This window comes from Aquarana catesbeiana, linkage group LG02, assembly GCF_042186555.1.
Source record: "Aquarana catesbeiana isolate 2022-GZ linkage group LG02, ASM4218655v1, whole genome shotgun sequence".
NCBI classification, from domain to species: domain Eukaryota; kingdom Metazoa; phylum Chordata; class Amphibia; order Anura; family Ranidae; genus Aquarana; species Aquarana catesbeiana.
In genome coordinates this window covers 659,036,483-659,049,487 of record NC_133325.1, presented here as the reverse complement: position 1 = coordinate 659,049,487, position 13,005 = coordinate 659,036,483, and the positions used below count along the sequence as shown (strand labels likewise).

The window sequence follows — 13,005 nt, the reverse complement described above, 5'->3', positions numbered from 1 at the left end:
CAAACATGCCATGGGCATATGTGGAATTACACCCCCAAATACATTCTGCTGCTTCTCCTGAGTATGGGGATACCACATGTGTGGGACTTTTTGGGAGCCTAGCCACGTACGGGGCCCCAAAAACCAATCACCGCCTTCAGGATTTCTAAGGGCGTAAATTTTTGATTCACTCCTCACTACCTATCACAGTTTAGAGGGCCATAAAATGCCAAGATAGCACACCCCCCCCCCCCCAAATGACCCCATTTTGGAAAGTAGACACCCCAAGCTATTTGCTGAGAGGTATGGTGAGTATTTTGCAGCTCTCATTTGTTTTTGAAAATGAAGAAAGGCCAGAAAAAAAATTTTTTTTTTCTTTTTTCAATTTTCAAAACTTTGTGACAAAAAGTGAGGTCTGCAAAATACTCACTTATACCTCTCAGCAAATAGCTTGGTGTCTACTTTCCAAAATAGGGTCATTTGGGGGGGTTTTGTGCCACCTGGGCATTCCATGGCCTCCGAAACTGTGATAGGCAGTGAAGAGTGAAATCAAAAACTTACGCTCTTAGAAAGCCTGAAGGCGGTGCTTGGTTTTTGGGGTCCCGTACGCATCTAGGCTCCCGAAAAGTCACACACGTGGTATCCCCGTACTAAGGAGAAGCAACAGAATGTATTTTGGGCTGTAATTTCACATATTTCCATGGCATGTTTGAGCAATATATCATTTAGTGACAACTTTGTGCAAAAAAAAAAAAAAAATTTGTCTTTTTCCCGCAACTTGTGTCACAATATAAAATATTCCATGGACTCGACATGCCTCTCAGCAAATAGCTTGGGGTGTCTACTTTCCAAAATGGGGTCATTTGGGGGGGCGGGGTTGAACTGTCCTGGCATTTTATGCACAACATTTAGAAGTTTATGTCACACATCACCCACTCTTCTAACCACTTGAAGACAAAGCCCTTTCTGACACTTTTTGTTTTCATGAAAAAAATTTTTTTTTGCAAGAAAATCACTTTGAACCCCCAAACATTATATATTTTTTTAAAGCAAATGCCATACAGATTAAAATGGTGGGTGTTTCATTTTTTTTTTCACACAGTATTTGCGCAGTGATTTTTCAAACGCATTTTTTTGGGAAAAAACACACTTTTTTAAATTTTAATGCACTAAAACACACTATATTGCCCAAATGTTTGATGAAATAAAAAAGATGATCTTAGGCCGAGTACATGGATACCAAACATGCCATGCTTTAAAATTGCGCACAAACGTGCAGTGGTGACAAACTAAATACATTTTTAAAAGTCTTTCAGGTTACCACTTTAGATTTACAGAGGAGGTCTACTGCTAAAATTACTGCCCTGGATCTGACCTTCGCGGTGATACCTCACATGCATGGTACAATTGCTGTTTACATTTGACGCCAGACCAACGCTTGCGTTCGCCTTTGCGCGAGAGCAGGGGGGGACAGGGGTGCGTTTTTTTTTTTTTTTTATTATTATTTTTTTGGTTTTTTATCTTATTTTTAAACTGTTCCTTTCATATATATTTTTTTTTTTTTAAATCATTTTTATTGTTATCTCAGGAAATTTAAATATCCCCTATGATAGCAATAGGTAGTGACAGGTACTTTTTTTTTTTTTTTTTGAAAAAATTGGGGTCTATTAGACCCTAGATTTCTCCTCTGCCCTCAAAGCATCTGACCACACCAAGATCGGTGTGATAAAATGCTTTCCCAATTTCCCAATGGCACTGTTTACATCCGGGGAAATCTAAGTCATGAAATGCTCGTAGCTTCCGGTTTCTTAGGCCATAGAGATGTTTGGAGCCATTCTGGTCTCTGATCAGCTCTATGGTCAGCTGGCTGAATCACCGGCTGCATTCTCATGTTCCCTGTTGGGACAGGAGAGCCAGAGAAAAACATGGAAGACGGTGGGGGCATTCCTTCCCACTGCTTGTAAAAGCAGTCTAGAGGCTAATTAGCCGCTAGGATTGCTTTTACATGAAAGCCGACCACTGGCTGAAAAGAATGATACCTAAACCTGCAGGCATCATTCTGGTATAACCACTCAGAGTCCAGCAACATACCAGTACGTTGCTGGTCCTTGTTGGGCATATATTTGTAAACTTTTTTTTCATGCAGCCTGTGGGCTGAATGAAAAAGAGATTGATCGATGGGTATGCCCACCATTTAGAATACCTCCCTTCATCCACCCACTTCTAATGATGGGCATACATGCACCGTTTATATATGCCGAAGCATGGGGGCACCCGCCCCAAAAGGTAGGAGCAAATCGCTCCTCCGCCCCTGCTGCCCCCATGCTTTGGCATATATGCTCTTTTTTTTTTAACTGTGGTGGTGAAATCCCCTCAGACAGTGCTGGAGTCACGGCTTTATGTATCGTGGGAGCAAACGCTGTTGCTGTCAAGATAAATAAATCCGCGCTGCAACTGAATGGCGTACCTGCTAAGCAAATGATGGTTAACAATAAAACAAAGTAACATTACAGTATAACAGTAAGACTTACCATACCTGCAAAGCAAATACAAAAAAAAAAATAGTAAAAAATAAAACATTTATCGCAACCTGTGCCTAAAATATATATATATGCCGAAGCATGGTGGGCATCCTCCCGCATAAGGTAGGAGCAAATCGCTCCTCCGCCCTCTGCTGCCCCCATACTTTGGCATATATGCTGAAGTATGTAACTGTGGTGGTGAAATCACCTCCGACAGTGCTGGAGTCACGGCTTTATGTATCGTGGGAGCAAACGCTGTTGCTGTCAAGATAAATAAATCTGCGCTGCAGCTGAATTGCGTACCTGAAAACAAAAAAAGGTTAACAATAAAACACAGTAAAGTATAAAAAAATTGCATATCTGAAAAGCAAACATGGTAAAACATAATAACAATAAAATATAGCAGAATAGAATACAGTAAAAAAGAGCAGAACAATAGAGAGAGAACAATAAAACAACAACAATTTTTGTTTTTTTTATTTTATATATATATATATATTTATATATATTTTTTTACACTTTTTTTTGTAACTATAACTTTTGTAACTGGTACCAGGTTCGGGTCTCTCAAAATGTGATGGCATCTTGGGAGACCCTGTGAAAGTGTGTCCTAGTCTGTGCAGTGCTGTACCCTACGCTAATACTCAACTAGTGAATGGTAGTGTTCAAAACATTCACCAATGCAAAGACCAGGATTGTCAGGACAGGAGGGACAATAATAGCAAGTGTCACGACTATATCCGAGCTTGCTGCAGACACATCTTCTTTGGGGGGTTCGTTGGGTAGGGGTACTCGGGAGGACATATGGTAAATGCCTCTCATGCAGCCGGGTTACTGCATTTGGTTAGGGAATGTGAGGTGGAGCACCGTCTGGAAACAGAAGGGCTCTGACGATCTCTTCCTTGAATTTAAGGAAGGATCCAGTCCGTCCTGAAGCTCTGTATAGCACATAAGCATTCAGCAAAGCCACCCCTCCCATATTTTAGTTATATTCGTGGACCCAGAGGGGTTTCTCCACAACACCAGTCGCCGTAGGAATTTGGACCATCGTGTCTGCATGAAGGGAGGTAAAAACGAAAACATTCTTATTATCCCTCCCTTTCATAGCGAGCAAGTTATTACACTTGAAGCAGGCTCTCTCCCCCAGCCTAAGACTGGAATCTACAAGCCGCTGGGGAAAGCCCCGGCGATTAGGTCGCACGGTGCCACATGCTCCAATCTGATGATCAAAAAGGTGACTAAAAAGTGGCACGCTCGTGTAATAATTGTCCACGTACAAGTGGTACCCCTTTCCGAATAGGGGTGACACCAAGTCCCACAATCTTGCCAGCGCTTCCTATGTAGTCAGGGCAGTTTGTCGGCTCTACGTGACTATCTTTGCCCTCGTAAACCATAAAATTACATGTATAGCCTGTGGCCCTGTCACAGAGCTTATACATCTTGACCCCGTATCTGGCACGCTTACTGGGAAGGTACTGTTTGAATGACAAGCGGCCAGAAAACTTAATCAGGGACTCATCAATGCAGACAACTTGATGGGGAGTAAACAAGTCTGCAAAACGTTGGTTGAAGTGGTTTACGAGGGGCCGAATTTTGTAGAGCTGATCGTATCCATGGTCTCCATGAGGACGACAGAGTTCATTGTTGTTTGAAGTGCATGAACCGCAAAATCTGCTCGTATCGTGCCCTGGTCATGGAGGCCAAGAACAAGGGCATATGGTGAATTGGGTCAGTGGACCAATGTGACCGCAACTCACTCTTTTTAGTTATGCCCATGTTGAGGGAAAGGCCCAGAAGGATCTTAAATTCGGAAACCGTAATTGGTTTCAAATCTTTGGCAAGGGAGGACTGGGGAATAGTGGCGATGTGTTGACCAGCATACAAATTGCTTTGGTCCACAATAGATCTATAGAGATCTTCAGTGAAAAACAGCGAATAAAAATCAAGTGACGTAAAATCAACTGTTTCCACCTGAATGCCGGGTTGGCCAGTGAATGGGGGAAGTACGGGTGCTGCAGAAGTGGTGGGTTCTCAATTAGGATTGGCGAATGCAGCAGGAAGGGCACGACGGGCCTGTGTTCGTCGTCTTCTTGGTGGCAGCGGGACACTACTTGTGCTTGCCACCTCACCAGCTTGAACTGCACTTATGGGACTCGCCATGTCACCAAGTGTTACTGCAGTGCTGGATGTATGACCAGGGTGTACTAGGCCGCTGGTGCTTGCCAGTTCACCAGAAGGAATAGCGGCGCTAGTACTGCTCTGCTTCATACGAGGGACCTGCAATTCTTGCACCTCAACAGCAGAAGGAGATCGGGGTCTGGTACGCCTGACCTTGGCAGGGACCACAACTCCGTCGTCAGAGCTATCTGTCATGGAACCGCTGTCCTCTACAGGATCGTATTCTGAGCCTAAATCTGACAGATGAATGACTTCCTCTTCACTATCTCAAAAGTCCGAGTCCCAAAACCAGGCTTTAAATACACAAAACTGGTCGGGGCTGACGTGATGTGCGGCTGACGTCAGCACGGGGGAGGAGCCTTGCGCCGGCTCCAGGAAGCTGTGAGACGGGACGCCGACAAGCCGAGGTGATGCCTCGTGGGGTGAGAGACCACGAGCGGCCGGTCTAGGTCCGAGAGCCCGGCTACCCACCTGCCCTGCTCCCCCCTACCACTTCTCCTTGTAGCAGCGATCCCGGAGCGATCATATGTCACGGACCCGCTGCGGACCCGGTGAAGGCTGTCCCCAGTCACATCCTCTCTGACGTGCTCCGTCCGGAACAGTGAACCGCCGACAGGACAATCTCCCTAAGAGACCTGACTAGGGAGAAGCAGCGGACCCTCTTCTATGTTCAATGGCCGGGATGTGATAAACAGGTAGGAGACGCCTCTCAGTTTCTCACCGTCAATGTTACCATCCAAAAATTTCGACTCCCGGTCTCGATTCAGACCTGTCCATTGCTGGAGTATTTAGTGGTTATTAGAGGGGGTCTGGAAATAACATTTGTTTAGGGGGCACGAATTACCCCGAAGGACAGTTCAAAAGGGATTGAAGCACGGGGTGGCTCTGGTCTCTCCCCTCCCCTCAGGTTTTCCAATTAGATTTGGACCCTCCTGCTGGCAACGATAACATTGGCCCTCTTTGCCCCCCTGCAGTAAGTAACTGTTCAGACACAGTCAGCACCTTGATAGCAAGGGCTAAGTTTCTCAGCCCTGGGCACCCCTCACAGGCTGGAGCTGGTTTTGATAAGCAGCGCTGTCACCAGCAACTCTCTCCATCGATGCTGTGTCTGGAGGGGGAAACAAAAAAGGACATTCACTTCAGTGACCTTATTTAAACCTCAGGGACACTATTAACCCCCCCCGGTTTGAAGGGGGGTACGGCTTATTAAACTGAAAAGTAAAGAGAGGTGGCATAGTGAGTCTGTATTCCGTTAAACTACAAAAAGAGAAAACCGGGAAAGAGAGGAAAACATGAAAGGCCGGTCATCGAGACTAGTGGAACCCAATAACCAAAGAGAGAGTCTAAACACTAGCTCTATTCAAAAATATCTAAAAGAAGCAGGCGTAAAGAGCCCAGGAATGGAGGTGAAACATCCAGGCACTAAGAAAAAGGATCAACAGAAACAAAAGGGGGGACAGGGGGACAGGCCTCACGAGGAGCTGGACCTGGTGGCGACATCTGCTTATACTGCAGCTGAAGAGCAGAGAATTATGGCCCAAGTACCAAGTAAAACAGATATGAGTGAAATGTTCGCTAAACTGGAAAGGAAACTAGAGAGCATTATAAAAGAGGAGATCTTAAATGTCCGCTCTGATATGGGGCATCTTCTCCGTCGGGTTGAAGAGGCGGAAGAGGCCTTCAGCAACCAAGCTAAGGATATAGCAGTTTTAAAAGAACAAGTCAAGAAGGTGCAGAGCGAAAATCGCGTGCTGGCGTTTAGACTCGAGGAACAGGAGAACCAGAGCCGTAGACAAAATTTACGCATTAGATCAATCCCGGAACAGCAGAACGAGGACCTGGGAGAGAAGATGAGGAAAATTTTCAATCCCCTACTGGACAGGCAGGAAGATGAGGTGTTGAGGATCGATAGGGTCCATAGAATAAGGAAGCCCCCCCATATTAAGCAAGACACCCCAAGAGATGTTATAATTAAATTCCTCTTCACTATCTGTCATGCTCAGAAACGTGTAGGCCTCTTCACTAGTGTACCTTCGATTTGCCATTTTGAGCTCTAAATTTAGTGGTACACTAGTGAAACTCACAGGTAAAAAAGCTCCTGACTGTTAGCGACTGTATCAAAACGCTACCAAAAAAACTGTTAGCGATCGCAGGGATCAGGCCTGACTCTGCGAACGCTGCAGTTATGTGTGTTTAGTGTTTTGTAAGTGATCAGTGACAGTGATCGATTGATACTGCACTTGGGTGGGCTGGGCCGAGAGGCAAAACGCAGGTGCTAGCAGGTATCTGGGAACCCTATACTGCTGGGGACGCTAGTATAGATCTGATCAGATATTGATCTGTTCAGATACTATACCACTAAGGGAGGTGTATGCTGCGTGCGTGGGTGTTAGTGGTACTGGCACTAACCTGACGCTGCCTGATGCGACTTAGACCCTATCTGACCCTAAAACTTAACTTATATCACCGCCAGGCGATCAGGGGGTTAAACTTTTATTAGGTAATAAACCGTGGGTGCCCTGAAACTATAAAAAATTAACTAACCAGCGTCACTCGTAACACTTATATGGTGATCACTGGTGAAAGGGTTAACTAGGGGCAATCAGGGTGTTAAAACCTTTATTAGGTAGTATATGGGGGTCCCTGATGCTATAAAAAGCTGACGGCGAACCCATATACTTACCTCCCTAAGTAGCGTCACCTGTGACACTAATACAGCGATCACAAAAACGATCGCTTAGTGACACTGGCGACGGGGGGTGATCAAGGGGTTAACCTTTATTAGGGGGGGTTAGGGGGGTATCCTAGACCTAAAGGGGGCTAACCCTAACTGCCCTACCACTTATAACTGTAACAAACTGACACCAATGCAATAATCAGAAAAAAAAAAACTGCTATTGGTGTCACTGTGACAGGGGGTGCAGGGGGGTGATTGGGGGGTGAAATTTGTGCATAGAGTGTTCTGCTGTTAGTGTGGTGTTTGGTGCACTTAATTGATGTCTTCTCTCCTCGGCGCCGGAACGGAAAAGACTGACTCGAGGAGAGATGACATCACTTCCTCTGCCGCTGTTTACATTTCAGAGGCAGAGGAGGAATGTCATTGGCTGGGAGCGATTGCGAGGGGGTGGCCGCGAATGGATGGCCTCCCCCTCACCTCTGATCGCTCGGGGAAAGATGCCGACCGCCTCGGGCACCGGGGGGGTGGGGGGGTGGGGTCCATCCGCAGGAGGCAAGTAACGTACCCATATGTTACTTTGCCTGCCCGCGCCATTCTGCCGCAGTATATCTACCGTGAGGCGGTCGGCAAGTGGTTAAGGAGCGGGACAGCTGGTGTCCTTAACAACCAGTGGGTTGTTCAGGAGTGGGCCAGAAAGCCATCCCTTTTGGGTTTGCCATTTATTTTAAGGGGAACCCCACACCAAAATTAAAACAAAAAAAATGGTGTGCCCCATCCCCCCCCCCCCCCGCCAAATCCATACCAGACCCATATCTGGTCTGGTATGGATTTTAAGGGGAACCCCCATGCCTTTTTTTTTTTTTTTTTATGGCATGGGGACCCAAATCCATACCCAAAAGTGGGTACAAGCGAGTACCCCCCCCCAGGGTTAGAGTTGCACTCTCCAGTAAATAGTGTCAGTCAGTATACAGTGCATAATTACAGTAAACACTGGGCTTCTAGTGTATGGATAGAGTAATGGGTAATACCCGTCTTAAATCATTGTCCCTGGAACAAGTGCCTACTTTGGAAGATTTCCCATTAACTCTTGTTCCGGGGACAACTCAAAAATTTTGGATTTCCTTTTTTACTTTCTTACACCAGTCACCAAGGGTAAATCTCCCCAATGGGGGCACAGACAGCAATAAGAAACCTGAGCTTTCTATCTGAAACGAGCTTGCTTAGAAGTACACTTTAGGCAAAGTTGCATGCTCCCTTTTCACCTGTGTGAGGTTAACTTTTTCTAGCCAAAGTGTTATATGGGCATAAAGTTATGTTAATTCACTCTGCCAGGACCTGCGGTTTAACCACTTCAGATTTTACCCCCTTCCTGACCAGAGCACTTTTTGCGATTCGGCACTGCGTCACTTTAACTGACAATTGCGCGGTCGTGTGATGTTGCACCCAAACAAAATTGGCGTCCTTTTTTTCCCACAAATAGATCTTCTTTTGGTGGTATTTGATCACCTCTGCATTTTTTATTTTTTGTGCTATAAACATAAAAAGAGCCACAATTTAAAAAAAAAAGTATTTTACTTTTTTGCTATAATAAATATCCCCCCCCCCCCCCCCTCAAAAGCTTCCTCAGTTTAGGCCGATATGTATTCTTCTACATATTTTTGGTAAAAAAAAAAAAATTGCACTAAGCGTGTATTGATTGGTTTGCGCAAGTTATAGCATCTACAAAATAGGGGATAGTTTTATGGCATTTTAATTATTATTTTTTTTACTAGTAATGGCAGCGATCTGCGATTATATTTTTTATCGGGACTGCAACATTATGGCGGACACATTGGACACTTTTGACACATTTTTGGGACCATTGACATTTATACAGCGATCAGTACTATAAAAATGCACTGATTACTGTAAAAATGTCACTGGCAGGGAAGGGGTTAACACTAGGGACGATCAAGGGGTTCATTGTGTTCCCCCTCTCTGTGTTCTAACTGAAGGGGGGAGGGGACTGTCTAGGGGAGATGACAGATCGCTGTTCATACTTTGTATGAACAGACGATCGGTCTCTTCTGCCCTCAGATAACCGGAAACTGTGTTTACACACACAGATCCCGGTTCTCGGTGTGTCACCATTGATCGCTCGTTTCGCCCAGCCGTGCCATTCTGCCGCAGTTAAACTGCGGCGGCTGGTCGGCAAGTGGTTTTAGATGTCATTTTCTGACAGATTGTTATGCGTTTCATTTTAGCTTATTCATATCAAGAGAACTGGGTATTTCATGTCATTAGTAGAAATGAGCTTGAGTTTGTTCTCAACACAGAAGCTGTAATAAGGGGGCTTAATCAGCTGCAGCCAGGGAATTCCCCACCCCTCAGCTCCATGTACACAAAGGGATGGGGGATGCTTGTGAGATCATTGATCTAACATGGCTGTCTGGCAGATATTAGGTCAACGATCACACAAGCATCCCTGCTCCTTTGTGTACATGGAGCTGTGGGAAGGGGTATTTCCTGGCTGATTGGGACAGCACTATAATGGCTTCCTTCTATGTTTGGACTGAACCCAAGTTCATCCCCAAGTCGTTTCGTAGAACTTCAGTATATATATATATATATATATATATATATATATATATATATATATATATATATATATATATATATATATATATATATATATTCTATATAACTTTTTTTTTTTTTTTTTTTTGCTGTGCATTGATTAGTTGCTCTGTGAACCCTATTAAATGAACCTAATTGACGCCTTATATTTTGTCTTAGTCTGTTTTTGAAAAGTTGGCTCTGAACATGCAAGATGTGTCAGGCGACAGAGGTGTTTTAAAAGAAGTCATCAGAGCTGGATATGGGGAGACTGTTCCTCCTGATTCAACAATAATTGGTATGTGAAGCAAAAATATGGGGTGGGGGGAACTGTAGCACAAATTGGCTTTTGGTCTGCAATGAGGGACTTGAGTTACATGTATACTGCTTGGAAGCTCACACAACTGTTCTTAAATATCTATCAGATGTAAAATGCATACAGGCAGCATTCATCCAGATATTGCTGTACTGCCTGTTTTCTCTGTAGTCCCCTTGATTTAAAATCTTGTGATCCTAGAAACCACCATTACTGCCTCTTGGGCAGCCCATAGAGGAGTTTTTTTTTTTCTTTTCCCGTTAAACTGCAGGTTGAAAAAAAACAAAACTTAACTCCCCATCCATACAATTGATGTGGATGGGGGAATCCTTCCCACTGAGCTATTGCATTCTGACAGCAGGAAGGCTTCCCTGCCGCTAGAATACATACACAGATAAGTGTTGCAGACTATATAGCCTGCTGTGCTGATAGAACGGGTAAAATCTTGACAGAGTGAGTGTACAGACGTTGATCTACCAATCAACCTCCCCACCCATACATGGATCGATATCGACATGTCTCTGATGAACCGGACAAATTTTGATCTGTGTATGGCCAGCCTAACACTAAAATCCTTAGTATAAATAGAAAAAAGGCCATTACAAAGAAGATTCTCATAGTTGTTTAAATTTATTTAGCGATGCATGCAGTGGAGAGAAAGAGGAAGGTAAATGGCAAGGCCTCAGAAAGCACATGTCTAATCCTTGCCATATGCGGATTGAAATTTGTCTGGTGCAGCAGGGACTGGTCGAATTTCTATCCATGTGTGGTCACTGTGGTTGAACAGAAGTGGATCTGCCAATGCACATCTGTACAGCCACCCTGTCGGTATTTTCTTGCTCGCCATAGCTTGCAGCACTGATCTGTGTATTTTGATGATCGAAAAGTCTCCCCGCTGTCAGAATACAATGACACAGAAGGGAGGGTTGCCACATCCACAACTCTCTGATTGAACAAAAAAAAATTGACCCATCTATTGCCAGCTTTTATGCTGTCCTAATAATCATGTGTAGGGTCCCTATTCTGTAAGGAATTAGGCTCAGCAATTTGTGCAAATTGTGTGAATACTTACACTTGTTACCTGGAAGTGCCCTTTTAACATGTTGGTCCTAAACGTCATGGCAGTCAAAGGGGCAAAACATGCTTATAGCTGCAGGCTTGTTTTTTCTCCAGTAGCCTTGCTAGAAAATTACTAAGAAGCCCCATACAGGATATATTTTCTGAAAACGCAGGCCATGGAGAATAAACTGGTGGTAGTTGAATTTTTTTTGTCACAATATTTGCGCAGCAGTTTATTGAATGCAAATTTTAGTCCCTCAGATCACTTTTGCAAGAAAGGGCATCACCTGCACTAAAGAATATCAAAATCAGCCATGATCCTGATATTGCCCCTTCCTGAATAACATGTGTATGTTTATGTGTGTTAATATATGTATGTGTGTGTATGTATATGTGTGTGTGTATATTCTCACAGTGGGGACGGAAAGTATCCAGACCCCCTTACATTTTTCACTCTTTGTTATATTGCAGCCATTTGCCAAAATCATTTTCATCAAGTTCATTTTTTTCTCATTAATGTACACACAGCACCCCATATTGACAGAAAAACACAGAATTGTTGAAATTTTTGCAGATTTATTAAAAAAGAAAAACTAAAATATCACATGGTCCTAAGTATTCAGACCCTTTGCTGTGACACTCATATATTTAACTCAGGTGCTGTCCATTTCTTCTGATCATCCTTGAGATGGTTCTACACCTTCATTTGAGTCCAGCTGTGTTTGATTATACTGATTGCACTTGATTAGGAAAGCCACACACCTGTCTATATAAGACCTTACAGCTCACAGTGCATGTCAGAGCAAATGAGACTCATGAGGTCAAAGGAACTGCCTGAAGAGCTCAGAGACAGAATTGTGGCAAGGCACAGATCTGGCCAAGGTTACAAAAAAATTTCTGCTGCACTTAAGGTTCCTAAGAGCACAGTGGCCTCCATAATCCTTAAATGGAATGACCAGAACCCTTCCTAGAGCTCGCCCTGCGGCCAAACTGAGCTATCAGGGGAGAAGAGCCTTGGTGAGAGAGGTAAAGAAGATCACTGTGGCTGAGCTCCAGAGATGCAGTCGGGAGATGGGAGAAAAATGTAGAAAGTTAACCATCACTGCAGCCCTCCACTAGTCGGGGCTTTATGGAAGAGTGGCCCAATGGAAGCCTCTCCTCAGTGCAAGACACATGAAAGCCACATGGAGTTTGCTAAAAAAACACCTGAAGGACTCCAAGATGGTGAGAAATAAGATTCTCTGGTCTGATGAGACCAAAATAGAACTTTTTGGCCCTAATTCTAAGTGGTATGTGTGGAGAAAACCAGGCACTGCTCATCACCTGTCCAATACAGTCCCAACAGTGAAGCATGGTGGTGGCAGCATCATACTGTGGGGGTGTTTTTCAGCTGCAGGGACAGGACGATTGGTTGCAATCGAGGGAAAGATGAATGCGGCCAAGTACAGGGATATCTTGGACGAAAACCTTCTCCAGAGTGCTCAGGACCTCAGACTGGGCAGAAGGTTTACCTTCCAATAAGACAATGACCCTAAACACACAGCTAAAATAACGAAGGAGTGGCTTCACAACAACTCCGTGACTGTTCTTGAATGGCCCAGCCAGAGCCCTGACTTAAATCCAATTGAGCATCTCTGGAGAGACCTAAAAATGGCTGTCCACCAACGTTTACCATCCAA

The 13,005-nt window shown here is 44.3% G+C and overlaps 1 protein-coding gene across 1 annotated transcript in view; it reads left to right on the top strand.

Annotated features, from left to right (window-relative positions):
- Positions 1-13,005, top strand: part of FKBP6 (FKBP prolyl isomerase family member 6 (inactive)) — a 321,178-nt gene that overhangs the window by 149,235 nt on the left and 158,938 nt on the right. The window contains exon 2 of the mRNA XM_073616586.1: positions 10,132-10,249. Coding sequence (XP_073472687.1) covers positions 10,132-10,249 — 118 coding nt within the window. The remainder of the gene's footprint in view (positions 1-10,131; positions 10,250-13,005) is intronic.